We start from the raw sequence: 27416 nt of genomic DNA on the forward strand, positions 1-27416 counted from the left end.
TCTACCATGTCAAATGTACTACTGTATATTGTGTGAAGTTTGGTTTTAGTGCCTATAGATAGGGTGTCTAAGGCAGGCCTGTGTGGGTTAAGAGTCCAGTGCCCCCACCCAATCACAGTGTGGTGACTCTAATCCTATTTCCACTCCAGTACACTGGCTTCTCTCCCCCTCCTGCCTTCCTCCCTGCTCCTCCCAACTCACCAGCTGTTCCCAGAGGCTCTTTACAATATCAAATGTGTTCTGATTCCCCATACCCCACCTCAGCTCCCTCCAATCCCCCTTCCCACTTTTTCTCCCACTCTTTCTTTTCCATTTAGCCTCAAAAAACCTTAGTGCAAGCTCATATACTCTGCCCCCGCTCCTCTGCCAACAAGAGGGTCTGTGCATTCGGTTTTAGGTTGATGACCTCTCAAACCCACACACACACATACACACACAGATGCATACTCTTAGGAAGTGGGTGGCTCTAGTCCACAGGCCTGTCATGCCCAGCCCTGACTAGAGTCTCACTCAGTCCCGTATGGCATATGGCGTATAGCTGCTGCTTCATATGAAATGCACAAGTATTCTCCCCTCCCTCTCTTCTCTCTTGCACTTCTCTAATGCTGAATGACTCATAGCATTATTGCTTTCTCTGTCTCTCTCATTCTGTCTCTCTCTCTCTCTCTCTCTCTCTCTCTCTCTCTCTCTGTGTGTTCCCTTCTAACTCTCCTTCTGCTCATGGTGCCTGGAACAAAGACATCTCCCTCTCTCTCTCTCTCTCTCTCTCTCTCTCTCTCTCTCTCTCTCTCTCTCTCTCTCACTCACTCACTCACTCACTCACACACACACACACACACACACACACACACACACACACATGCTCACATGCACACACACACACACACACACACACACACACACACATACATGCGTACACATACAAATCCCCCTGGGGTGGTGTTTTCTTTTGGGTAACACCAGCTTAAACACAGGTAGAGAACAAGTTTGTAAACAACTAAGTGACTGGCAGGTGGCAATGGATACAATGGATGTGTGTGTTTGTGTGTGTGTGGTTTTTGTACAACTCGTCAGCTTTGAATGATCTTTTATCCAGTACTGGCTTTCATCGCCACTCATTAGAACGAATTAGCAGTATAATGCATTTGTAGTGATCCGTTACAAGTCTATCTGCATGCTCAAAAGATCCCTAAAGATTCTTCCTATAAACTGTGGGACAGGGTCTTGCTCTGTGTCTTTAAATATCGGCCCCTACCGCCCCTCCCTCAAAAGTAGTGAACTCCGTTAGGCGTTTGTGCCTGACAGCTGTCTGTGTTCTGGCAGTGTCGTGAAGGGGGTGGTGTGACTAGATCTGGGTGAGATCCTCCAGTATGGGGAATTCTGTGGACATGCAGGGGTAGAGTTACCTTGAACTCACTCCATTATTACTGCTCCCTCAGGAGTAACACACAGGCGAGCTGGGAAAACGTTACTTAATCACCTCTTAAGCATGAAGGACGAGTCTGTTCATTCACACTTGCCTCAGTTTGAGTGTTGCCCTGTGTGTACATCTGAAAGGGTTATTATTATTATTATTATTATTCATTTTAGGAATTTTTTAAAAATCTCTATGTAAAAAGAGAATAACAAACTACAGTTTCTAATAATAAGCCTGTACTCTGCGAAAATAACAGCACTATCCATCTGTGGTTAAAATAATAAATCCCAATCAATCATTTAAAAAGTGCACGAACTTCATGCTTGTTTTTGGCCGAGTGAGCTAGGTGACCGTTTAGGAGCCACGTTAATTGTGATTGATGGCAAAGCAGGCGAGGGGGAGTGTTAAAACTACTTGTCTTCTCAGAGTAATTAGCATCCAGCTAGCCGTTCCATCTGTCTGGCCAAGCCTTCTTTAATTAATGAACTTTCTTTCTCCTCCCTTGCCAGATTGCTAACACAGGGACATAGCTGTTAGTCCTCTCAGGTTATCCAAATGGAAGTGGCTTTGTGGCCTTTTTCCCATAAATACAGTGGAGTTGTCATTGATTAGTTCTGTTTGGGATTTCTCAGTCTGTCTGACGTACTTCATGTGCCGCTGCTGAAACACCTTGATAATGAGCATGTTCAGGCAAGCTGCAGTATTTTTCTGTAGGAGTATTTGAAAGTGTGAGAGGATGTTTGAGTGAGTATGATTGCAGCTGTGAGAGTATGACTGGCACTGTGGCTTCGGTTTGTTCTGTTTTGTTTCTTGCTCATCAGGATGAAATATCTCGAAGCACCAGCACTATTCTCTGTGATATTCACTCCCAGATGCTTCCTTAGAAACCTCTAGTGTCTCCAGGCGTATGTGTGTGCGTTCTCCTGTTCTCTCTGATTTTTCCTCTTGTTAATCGGCCCGGTCATTCACGACTGGCCGTGTTTAAGCACATTTCCTATTCTGTGGATTCCTTTGTCTAAGGCTTGTGCTGATAAGAATCCTGCCTCTAGGGCTCTTGTGATATTGAAATTCTCCAATGCTGAGAAAGAGCCTTCAATCATTCATTATCAGTACCACACTGATTACTATTCAGTCTCCTCAGTTCCAGGCAGACGTCTGTGCTCTGTCCCACCAGGCTGGGCCTGAATAGAGCACAGCACTGCTCGCTTATCCTCGCTTATCCTACACATATCCAATTCTTCCACTAAATGTCACAAAAATGTCACCTGCCATGTAACCCACCGGCATTATGCTTCGTTTTCTTTTCTTTTCTTTTCATTTAATCATCATTTTTCTTTTCTGTTACAACCTGGAAGATGGCTGCAAATATTTTGAAGATGTGATTAAATTCTACCCATTTTGTATAATAAATGCTCATTATTTTTCTAGTGTAATTATTTTTATTTAACTAAACTTTTATTCAGTATTATGCAACATTGCAGTGTTATGTAATTAGACAGGCACGGAAGTAACATTTATAGACTAATGCACACGTTGGATTTTCTCATCTGGATCTTCTCATAAGTCTCATTTGGACTAGCAGATTATTCGATTGCAAACACCGGTCTTTCAGGGCTGTTTGTTTAAAGACTGTGGCTCTCTCTGTTTCTCATTACTGACAATCTTAAAAGAGGGCGGTTTAGTTGATTATTTATAAGTCTGTGTTAATACCACTTTAAATAGTTCAAAGGCAGCGAGGGCTCCTCCACACGCTGGACTTAATTGTATTATGCTAAAGGATGTCCTTATGTTCGCCATTTGCATCTTTGTACAAAATGGAGTCCTCTACATTGAAAGATAAACAGAACAACAGCCGAAAACAAGAGCACAACATAAAAGTGTGCATAACGCTTTTGTCCAGCCCTTCTCTAGACCTTTGATGTGGAAATGAAGTTTCTTTACATTCTGAAGGAGAAGACTGCAGTTGGTTGCTTGTGAGTGTCAGCGGAGGGCTAGGCTGCAATGCATCATTGATTCTCTTTGAGTTTTGTTGTGTTTCTGATGAGTTCACTACACACTGGGGTGTGAAGGTATGAAGAGAAACATGGCCTGTGTTATGGCCGTACTCATGCCATAGTGTATGTGTGAAAATAATTGGGTACTACATTATTCATATTTCTTTAGGATTATTTACAAAGCGTTCCCCATCTGTCACATACATCAATAGAAGCGTCTTCCAACTTTTTGTAAATACTTGGTTGCCAGTAGTAAAGGCTTTCTTCCATTTCTTTCATTGGACTGCATAGCGTGCAATTTGTTTCTGAAATAAAAGCACTTAGCATCTCATTTCAGTGTGCACATCTTTGCAGCAAACAGTGCATATAGCCCCTAATTAGTATTGAGAGACCCTACAAATCTATAGCTATTGTTATTCAGATTGTGTTATTCATGCTCAGTGCACAGAGCCCCGAGCTGAGGATGACCATAGGCTTTATAAGAATCTTCAGCATATAAAGCAATCACCCCCTCTTATTTTTGTCTCCGATCTCAAAAACTCTTCGTCCCTCCAGCACAGGCATCGAGTCTTTCCTCTTCCTCTAACTGTGTTCAACCTCACGTATCCTCTGTTGGCTTTGTCTCCTTGTGAAAAGCCCTGTTATGCTGAGGGCTCCAAACAATGATGACAAACAGGTTTAATGAAATAACCAGCTAAAACTTCTATGGAAAAAGGCATATCCACTGTAACCAGTGGCATTATGTTGCACAGTACTGTCTAAAAGAAGTTTTTTTTTTTGTTGTTGTTGTTGTTTTTTTGTAGCTCAGGGGTAGAGTGCTACAAGTCTGTAGCGCTTCATACGGTCTGTCCTGAGTTGTGTTGAATTTAGGTTTTGTTCAAAATGTTGTATTCTGTTGACAAGTGAAGCAGCATTCTCAAATTATCAGCTGTCTTTTTACAAGCAGTTGTAAAAGTTCATTGTCTGGTTGGCCCATTTAAGACCTCATCCATGGCGTCTACGGCTAACTAAATGAGCTCCATGCAGGCATACTTGTTCTGAGCAGGCTCTTGATTAACCCTGGAGTGACTGGCTAATGTCATTGAAGGACGACCACCTGGTGGGGGGGGGGGGGGGCTGTACAGTCAGCTGCCGCTGAAAGCCGCTGAATGCCTTGGACCAGGTGCCAGCTTCCACCATCTAGCTAATTGTTGCCGTGTAATAGTGCGCTTGATTGCACAGAATGCCTCAAGGCGAGGATTAAGGAAGAAAAGAAGATGAAGGGGAAGAAAAGCTGTTGCCAAACCAGAAGTCTGTTTTCTGGCTTTCTTTTTTCTTCCTCTCTCGTGTAATGTATTCTTGTCTTTTACTTTATTCTAATCTGTTCAGGTAGGACTGACCCTCTCTGTTTTGACACTAAGCCAAATCCTTTCATCCACAAGATGGAGGATTAATGGATTGTCATCCATCTTGGTTTTAATTTTTGGAGGCTTCATTCATGTATTTCCGTCTGGATTCTAGATCCCAGGTTTTGCCTGTGTACCAGCTGTACTGTGAATATGAGAGGAGCTGTCCACAGCACCATAACCCAGGTCATACTGTAGCTTTCACTTTCCTAGCACAGATCCAAGTCGATTGGTAGTCCTCTTTTTCAGCAGGTAACATCACAAAGTCCCTGTCAGCCTGAATCCTTTGAGATATTCATGTTTAGCAAATTATTAAATATTCAGTGTGTGCAATGGCTCATGAATTAATCTCATTGTTTTAATGAAGAGTGATGAGAATGATGAAGCTTTTCATCCTGAGGATCCCTGTGTCAGATATAAAAGAGCTTTTCAGAGATCCACACTGCCCGCCCATGACTTGAGGCGCGTCCGCACTAATGCATCCATCTTGTTATAACTTCCCCATAATGCATTGGTTACTGTTGATTGCCTTTTATAATATCAGCTAGTTTACTTAATTATTTTTCCATTGTGTTCCACATCTAAGGGCCCTGCTTTGTAAGTGCAGGGCTCTTATAAATGAGTGGTGAGGCTGTTCGGTAGCTCATCTAAATGCAGAGGAAACCAAGTGGATATTACAAGCAAATCTTGTACAACTAATGTAAAGGTCAGTGTAGGAGCGGGGGATCTGACAAAAATTATCATATCATGGTGCTTGAAGGCATTTAAGGCAACCAGCAAAACACTGGTGTTGCATTAAAATAAAACCTCAGATTAATAATACTTTTATTTAATGTGTACAAGAATTTGACATGGTAAACACCACAAAACGCTGAAAAATGGCAATATAAACAATCTATACAAAGAGAACATTTTACAATTTTATAGATTCAGTGCAAATTTAAAAATTGTACCATCCATGTTTAATTGTCATTAAAAAAAGACAGAAAAAAACTATAGTGACTTATTTTCATCACAATACCAATACTATTTTAGTGCCACAATGAATAAATAGAATAGGTCTTCAGTAAGACATCATGTAAATTGTTTTCTTTTATGACAAATGGAAAGTTTTATTATTGAATAGTTTTTGTTTTGGATCTTTCGTTCCATGTTACTTTACTGATGAGCCAAAATTACTAAAAGATGTATGTTCCGAATTTTTGAGTAACCTGGATTTGTGCATCTCTGAGGAATAAAGAGTGCTTAGTCACTCCATACATTTCCTTGATCATCCACTCCCCAGTGATGTAGTATATGAGTGCTCTCCGTGTCCCTTCGGTTGCACTATTAGAACGGTGCAACCTGTTGACCTTTTCCATTCTCACTCCATTCTGACAGGCCCTCTTCCTTGCTCCCCAGATCGGATCAATAGTTACTGTGCTATTAGGAGAGCTAATGTTACGTGTTCAACTCTCGACGTGGCAGACATTTGATTTAGCAAGCTTATAAATCTGTGTTCATGCCAGCCGAGTCTGTCGGGTCTTTGTGGGAATCTGCACTTGCAGTGATGTCATGCTCATAATTCCATTTCTTTGCGTCTGGTTCTCAGATGGATGCTGGTGAGGTGAGATGTAAAGGACGTCCCCCTGGAGGTTCAATTAACCTGTCCTTACCCTCACCCCTCCCCTGCACTTTCAGCCCCTCAGCTCTGGGCTTAATTAGGGTAGGTGTGTAAAGACACACACTCGTCGATACAAATACATTTTTTTGTTTGTTTGCCTGGGGGTTTTTTTTGGAGCCAGCATTACTGGCTATACGACGTCTATGAGGAAACTGTAGTATTATCTCTAATGTTGTGTATGTTCTCTATATTTCCATCTATATTTTTTGTTCATTCCTTTATTCTTTTTCTCCCCCTTCTTTTTTCTGTCATTCTGTCTCTATGTCTCTCCGTCCAACCTATAATCACCTCACACCTCCTCTTGTTTTTTTTCCACTGGGACAAACTTCACGCTTCAGTCCAATGGCGTGACAACAGGTACCCTTGCAGCAGTGGCCCAGAAATTCACCAATCAACACCTGCTGTCCCATGGGCTCATGTAGCTGACAGAAAACGGCATATAGTCCAACACTTGGGACATAATACCTCTCTCTTCCACTCTTCCTCCTTCTTATGTCTTGCCTAAGAATTTTCTTTCTATTTTTTTTTTATTGTTTCACCCTTCTTAACTACGTAGGGTTTTTCCCCTGTAAAATGCTTTGAAGTGAATTATGTGTGATAGACGAACTAATTCATGATTCAGAGCAGAAGACTGTTTTAGTTGCATTTTTAGTAATAGAGCAGAAGAGATTTATTTTTCCAATCATGTATGTTTATGTATATACAGTTGCAGTCAAAATTATTGAACCCCAATTGCAAATCATGTTTGTCACAATGTACAAACTTTCAGCTCTTTGCAGTGAACAAATCGAACAAAAGCAATTGAAATAGTTCAATGTGACTAATGCTTCAAGTGGTTTCCCTGAAAATGCAACTTATAATGATTTCTCCAGTCTGAAAATTATTCAATCCCCTGAATTGAATCCCTCACAGCAGCACAAATATGCAAAACATGTGTTGTCTCAAGCACACCTGATGCAACTAATCAAGGGCAGCAAACCCAAATAAAAATCGTCCAGTGGAAACCCTAATTCAGTTAAAGCTGAAAATATGTTGCTTCATGGCTTAATTGAGGTGACACCTGTGAATTCGTGAACCTCGGGTTTGTTAGCCTATAGATAACAAGAGGGCGGACTGTGATCAGAAGAAGAATAGGGGTGTTTATCATTTATGCTGTTAGCTTGAAGCCATCTTGTCCACCGACACAATAGAGTTTTTGTAGTAAAATAAATTTTTGTTCTGCCTACTAGGATTTTCTTGTTAGCAATAGTGGCACCTCTCATATTGTTGCTGTTAGATTCTGAAGGGTTCGTTGTACCTATGTAGCTGGAGAGTGCAATAAGAGTGCCCATTCTTTTGCAGCTACTTGTTGTCCTTCAAGTTTTAAGAGTAGTTAAGATGTAATGACTGTTTAAAGGATTGCACCTGAAATCCCAAATTTTAGAAACAGAATATAAACATTAAGCTAGTCTAGACAGTGTTTCAAAACCGCCTGCAAGCCCCCCCCCCCAACTGGCCAATTATCCTCTTCCTTGGCCGGACAGCAAGGTCATTGTGATTGGCTGAGGTTAATGGCTGGTGCTTGGCTAGAGTGGAGGTCGAGCATGCGTGGCCACTCTCTACTTCTTCAACTTGTCACTCTTCACACAAGAGCCCATTTAGTCACCACCAGAGAGAAGGAAACGGATATGTGGTGTTAACCTTGGCTTTGCTCATGATAATGACTTTAGTAAAGTGAGGGATTTTCCTTGTCTTTATTTACTCAATAACTGCCTAATGTAGTATTAAAATGATTATCACACTGATGTGTCACAAATAAATCATCCCAGTTAAAACATCTTTACATCATTTACCTAATAGATAAAGTATATTTTGTACAGTGCCCTCCACTAATATTGGCACCCTTAGTGAATATGAGCAAAGAAGGCTGTGAAAAATTCTCTCTATTGTTAAACCTTTTGTTTTTTAAAGTGCACTTATTATGCTTTTTAAACGTGCCTAATTTTGTTTTAGAGGTCTCATGCAATAGGTTTACATGCATCCACGGTCAAAAGCACTTTAATTTTCTCATCATTTACATTGCAGCATTACCTCTCTTTCTCAGAGTCACAAACGACTCATTCAAGGATCCGTTCACTCTAAACTCCTCCTTTAAGAGAGTCTGCTCTGATTGGTCAGATGTCCCAGTCTGTTGTGATTGGTCTATCACTTACAGCTCATGTCAGAAAGGAAACTGCCACTGCCATATCTGAATTTCAGCTCAGTAATAATGTCGGATTTACCTTATCTATTTGAGCCCAAGTCCGATACTGATACATCGGAAGATCCACCTGAACCACCATCGCAAGCACGACGAGAACAGGTTGTTTCTCAGTGGTGAGTTTATATGTAGTTTGGCAATAACTTGAGTTAGCCGGTTAGCAGAGGCTAACAGCTGAGCACTGGCTGGACACGTATACAACACACAACTATGCATTTGGAACACTCTGTAGAAAATATATACATAAATAATGAATCATACTTACAGTTTATGATCCAGAGGTGGAAGATGGTCCAAATAAAGTGGGTACAGCCCCATCTTTAATGAATAATCGTTTTGCAAATCCCGTGTTGACTTCAGCCAGATTTGAGAAGCAGTTCTCGGTGAAATGACGGGAACACAAACGAAGGTCAGAGTTGAACTGCTGTGGTATCATTTTAAAATGAATTCTAACCACTGACATTTTACAACCTCATCCTTTGGGAGTCCATGCAAAGTGGTTTTGCTTCATCAGCGTAGAAAACGTCTTCTAGACATGAACCAAACTCTTTCAACCACAACTGTAGTGTTTGAGGGTGGGTCAAAGTTCATGAGTTTTTTTGTTACCAACCTACGTAGGGTAAATACCCATTTCCACCATCAGGGTAATAATTAAGAAGTTCCAGTCAACTGGAAATATGATGAGTCAACCTGGAACTGGATGTGTGTCTGTATTGTCTCAACGCACTGTGAAGAGGATGGTTCGAGTGGCCAAAAAAATCTCCAAGGATCACAGCTGGAGAATAGCAGAAGTTAGTTGTGTCTTGGGGTCAGAAAGTCTCTAAAACTACAAGCCAAAGTCACCTACATCACCACAAGTTATTTGGAAGGGTTTCAGGAAACTCTCATCCAAATTTCATATGGGATCAGGTTCTATGGTCAGATGAAACCAATATAGAGCTTTTTGACAATAAACACCAGAGGTGGTTTTGGTGAACACAGAGAGGTAGCCATATGGAAAAGTACATCATGCCCACGGTTAAATATGGTGGTGGCTCTTTAATGTTTTGGGTTGTTTTTATTTTGTTAGGATACATGGCATCATGGGCTCAACCTGACTGCCTATGCCAGAAAGCTTAAAATGGGCCGTGGTTGGATCTTGCAGCAGGACAATGATCCAAAACATACATCAAACTCAACAAAAAAAGGGTTTACTGACCACAAAATCAAGATCCTGCCGTGGCCATCTCAGTCCCCAGACTTGAAACCCAGAGAAAACCTGTGGGGTGAACTGAAGAGGAGAATTCACGTGGACCTCGAAATTGGAAGGATCTGGAGAGATTCTGTATGGAGGAATGGCCTCAGATCCCTTGCCATGTATTCTCTAACCTCATCAGGCATTAAAGGAGAAGACTCAGAGTTGTTATCTTGGCAAAGGGAGGTAGTACAAAGTATTTACTAAAACGGTGCCAATAATTGTTTAACAAAGATATATTTTTGTAGAAACCTGTTTTATTTGCAATTGTTTGATATCCATGAGAGCAGAGTGCTGTTTTGTTTTGTTTTTTTAACAAAAGGTTAAATAGTAAAGACAACTTTTCACAGCCTTCTTTGCTCATATTTACCAAGGGTGCCATTATTAGTGGAGGGCATTGTATATAAGGGTTTGTCCAGGCTGTCAACAGTTTCACCTCATACCGCGTCAGAAGCACTTTGCTTGCATAGCTGATGAAGGACTTTTCTACATTTCTACACTACAGTATCCAAATATTAATGTAGAACATTCAAAGTTAAGTTTAATTGTGGTTAATTGGTTAGTTGGGTAGCAGGTAACTTGTATATGACTGTAGCTAGTTTTGGATAGTTTGTCAAATTACTTAATTATATAAATATGTGTATTCACATGGCACCACCTTTCCCGATTAAACTGGTGCATTAACAGAAGATATTTAATATTGAACCTGTTTGGTACTTATGCTTTCTGACACAATAATAATATTTGCAGAATAATATTATAATGTTCAGTCCTTACTCAGATTTTCCTGTGAAGTTTTCAGCTCCCACCTTTAATAAGCTCCTTGTTAAATGAATGTGAAGAGAGAATGCTGAAGTGATGGTTTTCACACTTTTAATCTCCTCACTCAAATTAGTTCCCCAAAGTAACATAATAAAATAGTTTTTAAAAGTTTAAGGTTTTAATTAGGAATTAGACTTTAGGTTGTTTAAATCTGTTATCAGTCCAGCTCCTCCTAAATAGCTGAAATGTTTGAATAGATCATGGAAAATCCTACATTTAACCAACTATTTCACAGGATGCTGATCTCGATCGTAATTGAATGGGATGCTGTATTCTTCAGCTAGGCTATACATTTAATTCTCTGTTTTCTGTTGTATTGGTGGTCATAACCTTTATTATGCATACGTCTTAATGGCAGATTTATGTGCAGTGTCTAGCTGGCGTTGTGACCCTGTGTCGATGAGGTTGTACCCAGGCCCTGGTCTCCAGTGTGGCGAGTTCTATTGTTGACAGGGGACCAAAGAGGAGGAGTATGAGGGTGGGGTGGCCTCTGAAGTCCCAGGAGGTGCTGGGGCCTGAGTGGACTGCTAATGAGAGGCCATCTGAGTCCCCATGCACCTTGAACATGGCCACCACTGCCACCTGACCTTGGCTTTGATCCACCAAACTGATTGACCTCTCAATTCCCCACTGACCTCCCCTAACCATCTGGACAACACTATGTGCTCTCATTCTCAGACCTGTGTACTCGTCATGCTTTCTCACACACAAATGCACACCAAAACAACATCAGTAAATGGCTTTACACATCAGAAATCATCCTTGCCATTCTCTTCCTATTACATTTATTCTAATATTTCTAACATCAGGTTTTTGCTGTGTTGTCTATAGTTTGCTGCTTCCATGTCCTTCCTTAGCAGACTAATTTAACCAGAGGTTTTTGTTTATGTCCATCTCTGATTGCGGGATGAGTCAGAGTCATTCCCCAGGCTTCTGCTTTATCTGACTCTTAATGCCCTGCTTTGTCACCCAGTGCACCATAGGGTGGCAAAGGAGCCACCAAGAGTAGGAAAAGAGCATTATCTGTTAAAGCCCTTCTGTAAAATGCTTAGAGGATGTTTTTCTCCTTTAAGTGGATTTAACCTGTCTGTTTCTCTTTCTTCGCTACAACAGTGCCATTGTGTTCCCTTTCTGTCTTTCTTCCTTCCCCCTCATTTCCCATCTCCCCACAGGATGACCTGTGCGCCAGTGAGGTCATCACATTATTTTACGTGGCAGGGTGGTTTTAAGTCTGTGCTCCTGTCGCCGTGATTTTTTTTTATTTATTTTATTTTTCTCATTTTTAGCCTTTAGAACATTTCATATTTTCATACAGTGTACACAGAGAGACTGGAGCAATGAATGCTTTTGGAAATTCCCTGCTCACACATTGCTTAGTTACCAACTGAATGTGTTTTTCCATCCCAGGTGTTTAAAGGATGACTTGGATTACAGTTCACTGGAAAATTCCAAACCTTCTGTGATGTTAAGTCATGCAGGATCTATATTAACCATTAGTGGTATGCAAAACTGAAAAAAAAAAAAAGCTTCCATTTTAGGTATGCTTTAATTTTTATTTAGGTTTAGTTAGCTGGTCTTCATACTGTATTTTGTTTGGATGCTGACAGATGCTGCTACTGTTCAAGGTTTAGAGTTAGCCTCCCACACAGATAGCATCAGATCAGGTTTGCTGATGGTTGCTCTCTAGCCCACATCAGTCTTCCACTTTATTGAATTAATGCACATAGGCAACATTCAACCCTGCGTAACACATGTATTGAACAGAATAGGCTGTACCCAGTACACAACAATTAGAGTGATTGAGTGTCTAGGTGGGAGAGAGGGAAGATGAGATAGAATGATGCAAAAATTCCAAGCCCATGACCAGTGGTTACAGAATGGTTGTGTTAACGTACCACCAAAGATAGGTTCCTAATAAATTATCTGTAACCAGTCTTACCTGTTAGCGTCTGAGTTTGTTTGGTGTACATGATTGTTATTGATTTGTGTCTCTCTTTTGCGTCCTCTGTCTCTCTTCCTGTGTCTCTTCATCTCTGAAATGCGGGGGAGTACACAGGAAGCAGAGTGCAGGCTGGAGGCTGTGGCCAGCGGTGGTTCAGCCTCGAGTCAATATTTGTTTTAGGAATCTCAATAGCAGAGGCACACTTGTGTCATCTGTGTAGCCCATAATGGAGCGCCATATGGCTGTGTTGACCTAGTGAGATCAGGGTTATTATCCCTCACCCTTATTCCTGTTCTCATATCACATTTTCTTTTTCCAAGTATTTCTTTCACTGTTTATTTATTTTTTGCTCACACAGATGTTTTGTCATTTCGCTTAATTCTCTGTATACCTATTTGAGCCTAAAATTTACTCAGTCAATATTCTCCCCATTTTGGAGAATGTCTGTTCTTCCTTAATTCCTAGAGGCGACCTCTTACTGTAATATGACCCACGCTGCCATTGTAAGTCTGCAGTCAAAGTCAAGTACACAACTCAACTGTTTTCTTTCTAAGACTCAGCAGTTAATGATCATGCTACTTAGTGTTGTTCAAAGCTAATGTTGTATGTGGTCTTGTCTTCCAGGACTCTGGTGTTTTGTTTTGTTTTTTTAATTATTGCCAATGTCTTCTCTTTCCCACTTTGTGCTGATGGAGGGATGAGGAGAGAAAGAGAGCAGGAGTGGAGCAGATTGCTCTCTCTCTATGTATAGCCCTCAGGCTCAGGTGCTTGTCAGTGCCGGGTTCAGAGGGACCTTTTCAACAATTTGTCATGGCTGCCTAAGCTCCTGCTGCGCCGGCACGTGGCACACACACACACACACACACACACACTCGGTCACACACTCACTCGCATACTCTGAGGGGTGTGTGACAGGCAGCTTGGTCATGATGAAGTGCAGGGGCCTTGGCAACAGTCTAGCTCCTGGCAGCATAAGCAGCTTCCCTAATGAGTTGGGAATGGCATCAGTGGGGTCCTTCAGAAATTCAGCAGGCAGGCGTGTAGACAGCCCGGCCTCCACTCCAGCCCAGTCATTAGAGTAGAGTCATCAGCATTTCTGCTCACAGAGACACACACAAGCACACATGTTGACATGGTATTTTTCATTATATAAGCTTGCTTTTTTCCACACTTATTCATATATTTCAGCTGTGACACATAGAAAAACACATCCTTATAGTGGCACAGTGGCATAAATCACTACTTGACACAATTGTAGTGCAGGTTTGTGTGAAAGCTGAGAGATCATGGAGGAGGAAAGCGCACAGTTCACGTGTAGTAGTCAAGGCCCATCAGAAACCCCTGCTCCGCCATTTATGTGGACTGATAACTACAAATGTAGACATTCGCCTCATATCTGGAATGACTCGTAAGCCAGTGGCTTTGGAAGCATGATTAAATTTCATTAGTAGAATGAATTTATCTTTTTTGTTTTTCACTTAACTTATCTCCTTTTTTCATGATCAGGGCTTACTCATCAAGTCTGGGGCAAAATTGCTAGTGCCATAGTTAACTCATTGAGCAGTACATTATGGCCTTGAGGCTTGTGTTAGTTGCACAGGACCAATCAGACTGCAGTCAAAAAACACTGTACACAGTACACACTTACTACATCTACAGGTGTGCTCATAAATTTACATACCCTTGCAGATTCTGCAAAATAATTTTAAAATAATAATAAGGATCGTAAAAACCTTTTTTTAATTTAGTCCTGCCCTGAATAAGCTATTTCACATAACAGATGTTTACATATAGTCCACAAGACACAATAATAACTCAAATTATGCAAATGAACCAGTTCAAAAGTTTACATACGCTTGATTCTTAATACTGTGTGGTGTTACCTGGATGATCAACGCCTGTTTTTATGTTTTGTGATAGTTGTCATGAGTCCCTTGTTTGTCCTGAACAGTTAAACTGCCCACTGTTCTTCAGAAAAATCCTCCAGGTCCTGTAGTACATTCTTTGGTTTTCCAGCATCTTCTGCATATTTGACCCCATTCCAACAGCGGCTATATGATGTTGAGATCCATCTTTTCACACTGAGGACAACTGAGGGACTCGTACACAACTACTTGTTACAAAAGGTGCAAACATTCACTGATGCTCAAGAAGGCAACACGATACATTAAGAGCCAGGGGGGTGTAAACTTTTGAACAGGATGATCGGTGTTACTTATTATTTTGTCTTCTGGGAAAAAATTTTAATATCTTATGTAACTTCTGAACAGCAGTACTAAATGGGACAAAAAGAGCTTTACACCCCCTGGCTCTTAATCTATCATGTTGCCTTATGTCATGTACATTTTTGAGCACAACTGTAAATCCTTTTTTCCCACCATATCTTTATTTTATTTAAATTTTTTGTTCCACAAGTGGATCATAAGTGCCACTTATTGATTCCAAACTCTGAAGCTCTCCCTTTTGGAAATAAGCATAGGAATGCTGGCAAGAAAGGGAAACATTCCAGATTTCAGGTTTAACCTTATGGACCAAAGAAACAGATAAGGCCTAGAATTAAATGAGAATGGGAGAGCATTAGGGCTGCAACAAATGTTCAATAATTCCAACAAATTTGATAATAAAATAATTTTGAAAACCGTAAAACAATTCAAATTAATGACACTTTTACTAATAGACCTCTAACATCTATAATCTTTCCTCATACCCAGACAGTGTGGTCTGCCTTGCATGGTGCAGAGTCAGTCATATCATTTTCCTCATGGCTCTCAAGTTCTTAATATTTCATTGTTTACATCCTGAAAACATGAGACAAAATCAAGACACCACATGAAGGCACCTGTAGTATGTAACGTTCAGTGTAGTCCTTGTGAACATGAATTACTCGGGTAAAACCTGCATGAATGAAACACCTGAAGAAAAAACACCCTAGTGCAAGTGCCTGTGAGGCGAGTTGTCTATTGTGAAACTTACTATTAGTAAAACTATGTTTAACTGTATTGATCGTGGTAAAGCAGCTAATATGATTTCAGCAGTCACCCCTCATTTACGGTGACATTTCAGTGAGTTTCCTATAGTGCTCTCCTCCACCAGCAGGCTTTGTTAAAATGCTGAACTTGAATGAAAGTAAAATAGACTGCGCTCGAACACCGTCTGGACCAGGCAATGTTTACTGAGACCACAGAGGAAAAGCTCAAAGGAAGGCTATGGTACATATATGAGTCTCGTTCATCATTTATTCCCCTCTTCTGCCTTCCATAATTTATCATTCGTACCACAAAACTACCATCATTACATAATGTAGTTACCTTAATAAGGATGTAAGTACAGTAGCAAATATTCTTTGATAAGCTGAGGAATAAATGTGTGAATTAAAAAGCCAGCTGGTCAGTACAATATAATTAGTTAAACTATAAACTATAATTTTGTCATTAGTTTGCTTTTTTGTTATCTGTGTGTTTTTATATTTTAAGCAGGCATTTTGGTTTTCCTCATATGGCATAGTAATTTGTTACACAGTATACTGTAAATAAGCTCATTGTTTAAACAAGCAGATTAAGGTTACATTTTGAGCTCTTTATTAAGATATGAGGAGATTATAAGAAGGGGCTTTAATATGATTTGTATTCTGCTAGTTTTCTTATATCGAATCATTCAAATGAATGGAGTCTTGAGTTTTGCTTATCCTTATAGAATATTGTAATATTTTGTCCATTGTTCGGCAGAATGTATGAAAACCAAAATAATTTCACTTTATAATTACAGCTAAGTCTATAAAACCTTATTTTGTAAGTATGCGTTTTGTCTGAGCAGATATGTACAGATCCCATTGCCACGTGGTTTTTGCCAAACAAGATTCCATTGATGGAGAGTTTTTAGTCCGTATATATTTAGCTCTTTCCTTCCATCAGACTCGTTTTCCTTAACAAACTCTCTGTCAGCTATGAGGAGCGGGCTCTCTATCTGGAGGCCATCATTCTGAATCACAAGGAAAACCTGACATTTGAGGATTTTGCTGCCCAGGTTTTCTCACCCTCCCCCACCTACTACCCAATGAGTGGGACAGGTAAGGGCCTCTTTATCTCTCTCTCTCTCTCTCTCTCTCTCTCTCTATCTATCTATCTATCAGTCAAACTGTGATAGAGACCTTACACATACCCTGTCCTTGCTGCACCTGTCTCTTTGCTGCTATTTTCCCATCCTGCTCTTTACCAAGATGTGTGTGTGCATGTGTGTGTGCAGTCCAGCTGGCACTGTTAGCAGCAGAGCTTAAAGGGATTGTTCACTCGTACAGTGCTCATGCTCCTGAATTGAATGTGTTAGTATAATGACATGCTAATAGTAAACAGGCATTCACTCAGTCTTAGTGTAACAGGTGTGTTTATGTTAAACAGAGTTTGTGTTAACCAGTCAAAATGTGTGTGGGGAAAAAAACTGCCAGCACATAGCAGGAAGTCCAAATGCATGTCAGGAGCAATGACTATTTTTTTTTTTTTAAACATAAAATTAAATCAAAATAACATCTGCTTCTTATTCACTTAGAAAGTTGTTTTTTTTAATGATTGACACTTTACATAGCAAAGAAATATACTACATATTATTCTCTGTTTTGGTTCATGCTGTCATTTATGTATTTAGAATAATTACGAGTGTTTACTAATGGCCGCATGCTTTGGATAGAAATAGCTCATTGTGATTGAGGTATGCATTCTAACATATTAAAAGTGGTGAACTCATCTTTATGCCATTGCACCAATTTATCAAGACACCTGCAGAGAACATATCTGGATCAAAATTTTGCACTATGAGTCTATAGTAATTGTACTAAAGAAGTCTGATAACTAGCCCAGAAACTAGGCATCGCTCCGGTGTATTTACATAGCAACAACACCTTTACTTTCTAAAAAGCCAGTGAAAATCCACCACCGAGTCCCCTGTTAACCTAAATCTCAATAGTAAACAGTCCACACATTTGTTTATGCTACTGTCACCCTTGCCCAAGTGTTGTGGAGTCCCATTCTAGGCCATGATTGAGAGACAGTTAAAAAAATGTGCACACTTTTACCCACATCACACTCGTGTGCATGATCTGGTCATTGTTGCTGAAGGTTTGTAGAACATAATACAATACCAGTTTTAAAATGAAGATGTTATGTAGCATAGCCAAGGTTTAACGGAACTGGCTTTTTCTCAAGGAAATTTGCTGTCAATTATAATTCTTCAAACGTGTAAATAGCTGAGAGAGAGAGAGAGAAACCATTTTCAAAATTATTCTGTTAAAATAAAAAAAAATACCTGGTTTAAATCTAGAAACATGTATGACCTACACAAATTGGAAAACAATAGACATGGCTGAGCTGTGAACCAACACACACTTAGAGCAAAGAATCATGCAATGTATTCCATGCTGAATGTGTGGAAAATATTTGACCACTGAGCGTTATTTATTATTAAAGATTATTAATGTAAAAAAGGGTTCTTGTGACTGAGAGTGATTTAGCTTTAATGGCTGGGCTGGATATTAAACCACCACTGCTTTCCCAGCAGGAATCTCTTCTTATTGTGCCTCGTGAAAGTGCTATTAATGTCAGGCTGCACTAAGTGTGTGTACTGTATGTGTGTGGCAGTGTGTGTTTTTTTTTTTGTGTATACCTGCTCCATTCTTCATTAACATCTCATCCATGACAGCGGGCAGGAGATGGCCAGGCATGGTTTGGGACATGGAGTACTCTTGGGCTAAACTGGAGTGTAAGCCTTTTTTCCCCATTTCCTTATTTAGGCATGTCATCCCTGTATGCCTCATCACCCAAACCCCCTTTCTCCTTCAAGTGTTCTCAAGGTTGGTTGACCCTGCATGTGCCCGTAGCACAGTGACACTGTGATCTCTGTATACACCTTGAGCCAGTGTTTGTGTACCACCTGTAGCATTTATTTATTTATTTATTTATTTATTTATTTATTTAATCATCATAAAACAGATGTTGGATGAGTTTGTCAATATACATTCTCCATGTTTACTGTTGAAGTATATTTTTTGTATAGTTAATTTGTTGTTGTTTTCTTTCCTTTAAAGACTTTGAAAACTTCTTACTATTAGTTATAACTTGCTGTCAACTTGTTTGAGGTGACTTTTGCAGTAGGTGACCTTGAAGTACCGTATACAAATCAGAATTAAGAATATGACACCTCCTTAACCACAGCTGACTTCTTTTCTGCTCATTCATCCTCTTTAGACTTTTTGCTCCTGAGAATCCATGATGAAAACTCCATCTAACTACCATTTTTAGTATAGTAATTGACACTTTTATGGAAAGTAATGTTACCTCACATTAAACACAGTGAATGAATTAAAATTAGACTGCCCAGACTACAGAGTTACACTATACAGCCACAATTATTGTATACAATAGTGCTTGAAAGTTTGTAGAACCCTTTATATTTTCTATATATCTGCATAAATATGACCTAAAACATCATCAGATTTTCGCACGAGTCCTAAAAGTAGACAAAAAGATCCCAATTAAACAAGTGAGACAAAAATATTATACTTGGTAATTTATTTATTGTGGGAAATGATCCAGTATTGTATATCTGTGAGTGGAAAAAGTATGTGAACCTTTGCTTTCAGTATGTGGTGTGACCCCCTTGTGCAGCAATAACTAAACTAAACTAAGCATTTCCAATAACTGCTGATCAGTCCTGTACATCGGCTTGGAGGAATTTTAGCCCATTCCTCAATACAGAACAGTTTCAACTCTGGGATGTTGGTGGATTTCCTCACATTAACTGCTTGCTTCCACAGCATTTCTACTGGATTAAGGTCAGGACGTTGCCATTCCAAAGCATTAACTTCATTATTCTTTGACCGTTATTCAGTAGAATGACTTGTGTGCTGAGGGTTGTTGTCTTTCTGCATGACCCACTTTCTCTTGATATTCAGTTTATGGACAGATGTCCTGACATTTTCCTGTAGAATTCGCTGGTATAATTCAGAATTCATTGGTCCATCAATGATGACAAGCCGTCCTGGCCCAGATGCAGCAAAACAGGCCCAAACCATGAGACTACAATGTTTCATAGATGGGATAAGGTTGTTATGCTGGAATGCAGTGTTTTTCTTTCTCCAAACATAACCCTTCTCATTTAAACCAAAATGTTTTGTTTTGGTCTCATCTGTCCACAAAATATTTTCCCTATAGCCTTCAGGCTTGTCCATGTGATCTTTAGCAAACTGCAGATGGGCAGGAATGTTCTTTTTGGAGAGAAGGGACTTTCTCCTTGCAACCCTGCCATGCACACCATTGTTCAGTGTTCTCCTGATGGTGGACTCATGAACATTAACATTAGCCAACATGAGAGAGGCCTTTAGTTGCTTAGAAGTTACCCTGGGATCCTTTGTGACCTTGTGGACTATTACACATCTTACTCTTGGAGTGATTTTTGTTGGTTGACCACTCCTGGGGAGGGTAACAATGGTCTTAAATTTCCTCCATTTGTATACAATCTGTTTGACTGTGGATTGGTGGAGTCCAAACTCTTTAGAGATGGTTTTGTACCCTTTTGCAGCCTGATGAGCATCAACAACTCTTTTTCTGAAGTCCTCAGAAATCTTCTTTGTTCATGCCATGGTATACTTTCACAAACATGTGTTGTAAAGTTCAGACTGATGGATCCCTGTTCTTTAAATAAAACCAGGTGCTCACTCGCACCTGATTCCCATCCCATTGTTTGAAAACGCCTGACTCTAATTTCACCTTCAAAGTAAACTGCTAATCCTAGAGGTTCACATACTTTTGCCACTCAGATATGTAATATTGGATCATTTTCCTCAATAAATAAATGACTAAGTATAATATTTTTGTCTCATTTGTTTAATTGGGATCTTTTTGTCTACATTGAGGACTTGTGTGAATATCTGATGATATTTTAGGTCATATTTATGCTGATATATAGAAAATTCTAAGTGGCTCACAAACTTCCAAGCACCACTGTAATTAGGGAGAAATAGCTTTCACCCTAATTAATTACCCTACCTAATCGGCAGTTATTGACAGACAAATCCATAAGACATGTGCTGGTACTGAACCACTTCTGGTGCCACTTGCAATACAACCCCATGCTAATTAGTTCAGCTTTTTGAACTAGCTGGATGTATTACTGCAGGCAACAACTACCCAAAAACTGCATCTTATTTAGTCCAATTAAGGTTTTTATGTAAACAAATGAAAAAGAGAAAATATACCAAAGATGCAAACATGTATAGATATTGCAAACAGAGCCAACTTGAAACTTTATTTTACGATAAATCCTTATTGCAAGCAGAAGGGAAAAGGGTGAGGCACGACCAGAGAGAAAAGTATAATTAAGTATTATTGAGTATCATAACATAAAAACAACTAGTAGTAGTAGTAGTAATAGTAGCATCACCAGAAGCCACTTGCTTCCAGTAGCTTCTCTCTATTAATTTTAGCTACGGTTTAATTTAGAGGAGTCATTTAATAACCATTAACCAAAGCAGCATAGTCCTAAATAAACAGAGGCTGGAACTGAACGATCCTAAAAAGACTTTGGTACCTATGAAACATATTTTGCTAATACACTAAGTAACATGATTATGTGAAGTTGTTGTTGTTGTTAAAATTAATACTACTACTACTACTACTACTACTAATAATAATAATAATAATAAAATTAATATTACTACTATTATTATTATTATTATTATTGTTGTTGTTGTTGTTGTTGTTGTTATTATTATTATTATTATTATTATTATTATTATTATTATTATTATTATTATTATTATTATTATTATTATTATTATTATTATTATTATCATTATTATTATTATTATTATGAAGTTCTAATTCCTATTCAGCAAATTAACACAAAATTCACAACCCTGTAGTAAAGCTAATAGGTTCATAAAGTAGACTGTAAAATATTTAGCCTTTTGTTCAGGTAGTGGAGCAGTAGTGAGAGAGGCTGCATTGTTCCACTTAATTAATATATGTATAATATATAGAACTTAAATTTATCAATTTATATCTTTCTTGTCAGTAAAGTTAACTGGGAACTACTGGCTGCTAACAAGGCCATCGTTTCTCACACTGATCTGAGAAAAAACCTTGGACTGGTCTTTTGAATTTCTTGGATTCCGTAAAATGAATGCAAATGAGTACTCGCATTTGTTTTTAAACACATGCAGTGCATTTCGATGGGTGATAAATAACACTACATTATGTAGTGTTAACCACTCCTCATCAAAACCACACACGTATTTTCTATAAAAAGTGCAGCCTGTAAATTGCAGACTGTTTAATGAGTGTTTGGAGCTTATGGAGCCAGAGTCGGTCCTTAGGATATGTGGTGTAGGGGGTCAGGGTTATGCATATAGGACACACCTTCTTCTCTTTTTACACCTCGCTCCTGGTTTCCCTGCCCTCATGTTGAAAAGCACAAAATAACTATGTTCAGAATATCAACATATTGTTCCAACTCACTGAGGCATCATCTTGTAATATTTATTCATCAACATTAAAAACCTCAAATTTATCGTGAATTCTTTTTGGCCAAACGTGCAATGTGTCAGTAAAAATTATCCCTTTTTTTTGTTATCCGTCACTGTAAAAATAACGATGGTGTAATGGTGTGTTGTTGCAGAAACTTGTTTACATTGAGGAGAAAGCACCACTGCATCATAATAGGAGCAGATATGCTCTCATAGTTCTGGCAGAAAATAGTTGCTAAATTTAACTATATTCGAATTTTAGTTAATGATATGTGTTTTTTCCACCCTTGGTAGTTTATATTTAGTGACCGATCTTCAGTATCACAATTAAAGAACTTTTGAAACCATGTATGACATAGACTGGAGTAGTTTTAGCATGTACATGAACTATTAGGAAAGACATGCCAGTTTTGGCTCAGCTGTCTCAGATTTTACTGAAGCTTCAGCGTACAATGGATATAAAAAGTCTACACAACCCTGTTAAAATGGCAGTTTTTTGTAATGTAAAAAAAATATAAAACCAAGATAAATCAAGTCAGATTTTTTTTCTCCAAATTACAACATATAAAAATTAAGTGAAAAACAATCAGAAACATTTTAGGGGAAAATAGGAAAAATACGAAAGTTACAATAAGCTGATTGCATAAATGTGCAAACTGCTTTATAATTGGAGGTGTGGTATTTAAAAAAGGGTCATTAGATGTACCATGGAACACCATGAAGGCCATCATCAACCAGTAGAGAAAATGGAGCACCGCAGTGACATTACCAAGAACAGGATGTCTTTCCAAAATGTACAAGAGGACAAGACAAAAACTTACCAGGGAGGCTCCCAAGAGACCTACGGCAACATTGAAGGAGCTGCAGGAATATCTGACAAGTACTGATTACTCTCTGCATGTGAAAGCAATCTCTCATATTCTTCACGTCTGGGCTATGGGGTTGGGCGGCTAGACAGAAGCCCTTTCTCACTAAAAACATCCAAGCCCAAATAAATCACCCCAAACAATGTGGCAAAATGTGTTATGGTCTGCTGAGACCAATTCCAAAAGGTAAAATAATTCCGAACGACTTGTTTGGCAGAAAACATCATCAAAAGAACACTATACCCACGGTGAAGCATGGTGGTGGCAGCATCATGCTTTAGGGCTGCTTTTCTTCGGCCAGAACTGTGGATTTTATCAAGTTGGAATGAAACATGAACCACTACAAATACCAGTCAATTATAGTGCAAGATATTCAGGTGTCTGTTAGTAAGCTGAATGTGAAAAGGATTTTCACCTTTCAGCACGACAATGACCCAAAGCATACATCCAAATCAACAAAGGAATGGCTTAACCAAAGGAAGATCAGTGTTTGTGAATGGCCTAGCCAGAGCCCAGACCTGAATCCAGTTAAAAAATCTATGGGGTGACCTGACGCAGGCTGTGCACAGGAGACGCCCTTACAATTTGACAGATGTAGAATGTTTTTGCAATAAAGAGTGTGAAAATATTGCCAAGTCAAAATGTGCCATGCAGATAGACTCTTACCCAAAAAGTGGTGAGTGGTGTAATAAAATCAAAAGGTGTTTCAACAAAGTATTAGTTTAGGGCTGTGCACACTTATGCAGCTAGGTTAATGTACGTTTTTCATTTTTCCCCCATAGAAAAGGTGTCTGTTTTTCACTTTATTTGTATGCTTTGCAATGTCACATTGAAGGTGGGAAAAGTTCTGACATGACCTTAGTGGTGTTCTTTTACTTCACAAAAACCTGCCATTTTAACAGGGGTGTGTAAGTATGTAGTATGATTAGTATGCTCTCTAATTGTATGTTATATCTGCATAAACATTGACTCTCAGTTTCTATGCAGGTCACAGACTAGAGTGCAAATGGTACAAAACTGAGTATCATATATGATTTGAATAATAGTAAGATGTAATAAACGTTAAGCATTAATACACAAGCTTTCCAGGGAAACAGGATGTATCAGCAGACTAAGTGATTGTGAAGCAGTAGGAGTTGAAACCAGGTCATTAAAAAGGCATCAATTTTGCCAAGACTGTGTTACCATACTGTGACTGTGTATGGAGAGAACATATGTGTTGACCTATGAACAACTCGCTGCTAAGACAGAGAATTCCTATGGTGCTTATCACATAAAACTGGCTCACATTATACTTGGACTGCTTCCTTTTTTAAGAACTCATCTCTTATAGACAGGACAAAACATCAGAGACTTTCTGATCAGGAGTTAATCAACCATTCACTTGTATATTTATCAACACAGCCAATAAAATCGCAGGCCCTAAAGGATCGGGTTTGTCACCCATCACTCCTTGTGCATCAGAGTCATTTATTGTTTTCGCCATAAGAGATGTACAGCAGCTGTACATTGGAGAACTCGAGAGGAGACTGGCTGGTCATTTTGTCGAGTACCTTCGTACCATCAAAATGAAAGATTTCTCCTTTGTTGAGACACTTCAAGCGATAACAGATAGCATTAATGACATCTACTAGTTGTTCATACGGGAGTAGTGAAGTGAGGAAGCATAAAGAAAAAGAGTTCATCTACACTCTGAACTTTTCAACCCCATGAAATGAATGTTAATTGTTTTAATGTCATCAGTCATTTCAAATATTAACTGGTTTCACCTCCTACAGCTTCACATGCACTCTGCTTACGTAGCTGATGAGGCACTTTGCCCTGACTTTATCACTGACCGGCATGCTTACCGTATACCTAAGCATGGTCTTCTGACTAGTTTAGTTAGCTTGCTAATTAGACCAAACACACTGAAGAATGATTTTCTCAGATGATAGCAAGCTAGTTTTGTTTGGACGTAAACTTTTACAGCCAGCTAGCTAATATTGATATGCTGCTAATTTAAGATATGCATTGTGTGTTTCAACATACAGTGCATCCGGAAAGTATTCACAGCACTTCACTTTTTCCACATTTTGTTATGTTACAGCCTTATTCCAAAATGGATTAAATTCATTATTTTCCTCAAAATTCTACAAACAATACCCCATAATGACAACGTGAAAGAAGTTTGTTTGAAATCTTTGCAAATTTATTAAAAATAAAAAACAAAAAGCACATGTACATAAGTATTCACAGCTGTTGCTCAACACTGTGTTGAAGCACCTTTGGCACCAATTACAGCCTCAAGTCTTTTTGAGTATGATACTACAAGCTTGGCACACCTATTTTTGGGCAGTTTCTCCCATTCTGCTTTGCAGGACCTCTCGAGCTCCATCAGGTTGGATGGGGAGCGTCGGTGCACAGCCATTTTCAGATCTCTCCAGAGATGTTCAATCGGGTTCAAGTCTGGGCTCTGGCTGGGCCACTCAAGGACATTCACAGAGTTGTCCTGTAGCCACTCCTTTGTTATCTTGGATGTGTGCTTAGGGTCGTTGTCCTGTTGGAAGATTCGCCCGAGTCTGAGGTCCAGAGCGCTCTGGAACAGGTTTTCATCAAGGACGTCTCTGTACATTGCTGCATTCATCTTTCCCTCGATCCTGACTAGTCTCCCAGTTCCTGCCGCTGAAAAACATCCCCACAGCATGACGCTTCCACCACCATGCTTCACTGTAGGGATGGTATTGGACCAGTGCTGAGTGGTGCCTGGTTTCCTCCAGACATGATTCTTGACATTCAGGCCAAAGAGTTCAATGTTTGGTCTGAGAGTCCTTCAGGTGCCTTTTGGCAAACTCCAGGCGGGCTTTCATGTGCCTTTTACTGAGGAGTGGCTTCTGTCTGGCCACTCTACCATACAGGCCTGATTGGTGGAGTGCTGCAGAGATGGTTGTTCTTCTGGAAGGTTCTCCTCTCTCCACAGAGACACGCTGGAGCTCTGTCAGAGTGACCATTTTTGGTCACCTCCCTGACTAAAGCCCTTCTCCGCCGATCGCTCAGTTTGGCCAGGCAGCCAGCTCTAGGAAGAGTCCTGCTGGTTCCAAACTTCTTCCATTTACGGATGATGGAGGCCACTGAGCTGATTGGGACCTTCAATGCTGCAGAAATGTTTCTGTACCCTTCCCCAGAGCTGTGCCTCGATACAATCCTGTCTCGGAGGTCTACAGACAATTCCTTGGACTTCATGGCTTGGTTTGTGCTCTGACATGCATTGTTAACTGTGGGACCTTATATAGACAGGTGTGTGCCTTTCCAAATCATGTCCAATCAACTGAATTTACCACAGGTGGACTCCAATCAAGTTGTAGAAACATCTCAAGGATGATCAGAGGAAACAGGATGCACCTGAGCTCAATTTTGAGTGTCATGGCAAAAGCTGTGAATACTTATGTACATGTGTTTTTTTGTAGTTGTTGTTTGTTTATTTTTAATAAATTTGCAAAGATTTCAAACAAACTTCTTTCACGTTGTCATTATGGGGTATTGTTTGTAGAATTTTAAGGAAAATTAATGAATTTAATCCATTTTGGAATAAGGCTGTAACATAACAAAATGTGGAAAAGTGAAGCGCTGTGAATACTTTCCGGATGCACTGTACACCCGGGTTTCTGTTCGGGCTAAAAGCTGCAAACATTGACTGCAATGAGTGATTAGCATGATAGAATGTTAACAATAAGACAGATCAGGTGGCACGGTGGTTTAGGGGTTAGCACGTTTTCCTCGCATCTCCAGGGTTGGGAGTTCGAGTCCCGCCTTTGCCCTGTGTGCATGGAGTTTGCATGTTCTCCCTGTGCTTTGGGGGTTTCCTCCAGGTACTCCGGTTTCCTCCCCCAGTCCAAAGACATGTGTTGTAGGCTGATTGCCAATTCCAAATTGTGTGAATGTGTATGAGATTGTGCCCTGCAATAGGTTGGCACCCTGAGTTCACTGGGATAGGCTCCAGATTCCCATGAGCCTGTGTTGGATGGATGGATGGATGGATGGATGGATGGATAAGACAAATGTTACACTCTCAGGAAAAAAACTACTCAACAGTGCCGTTCCTTGTTGCCCGGTGGTACCATGTGTGTACACCTTATTGCTGCATACAGTGTACCTTTAAAGCTTTGCTCTAATAGGTAATTTCGGTCCAATTATGTGCCTTAAATCTTTTTAAAGGTATACTATATCCACATTTCCAGTGTAAAATAATGTTAATAACTTCTCATGCATTTTCTCTTTAAACACTCTTGTTAGCTTTAACATCTATGGTCAATAGGTTTTACAGTGAATTAATACATATGCTTGAACAGGGTTACTCACAGGTG

At 39.6% G+C, this 27416-nt stretch overlaps 1 protein-coding gene across 2 annotated transcripts in view; it reads left to right on the plus strand.

Annotated features, from left to right (window-relative positions):
- The window catches only part of ralgapa2 (Ral GTPase activating protein catalytic subunit alpha 2), a 129212-nt gene that overhangs the window by 98404 nt on the left and 3392 nt on the right, over positions 1-27416 (plus strand). For both annotated transcript variants that reach the window (XM_053633338.1, XM_053633339.1), the window contains one exon: positions 16638-16762. In XM_053633338.1, the coding sequence (XP_053489313.1) occupies positions 16638-16762 (125 nt within the window). The remainder of the gene's footprint in view (positions 1-16637; positions 16763-27416) is intronic.

The sequence above is a fragment of the Ictalurus furcatus genome, chromosome 9 (genome assembly GCF_023375685.1).
Source record: "Ictalurus furcatus strain D&B chromosome 9, Billie_1.0, whole genome shotgun sequence".
In the NCBI taxonomy this organism is placed as follows: Eukaryota; Metazoa; Chordata; class Actinopteri; order Siluriformes; family Ictaluridae; genus Ictalurus; species Ictalurus furcatus.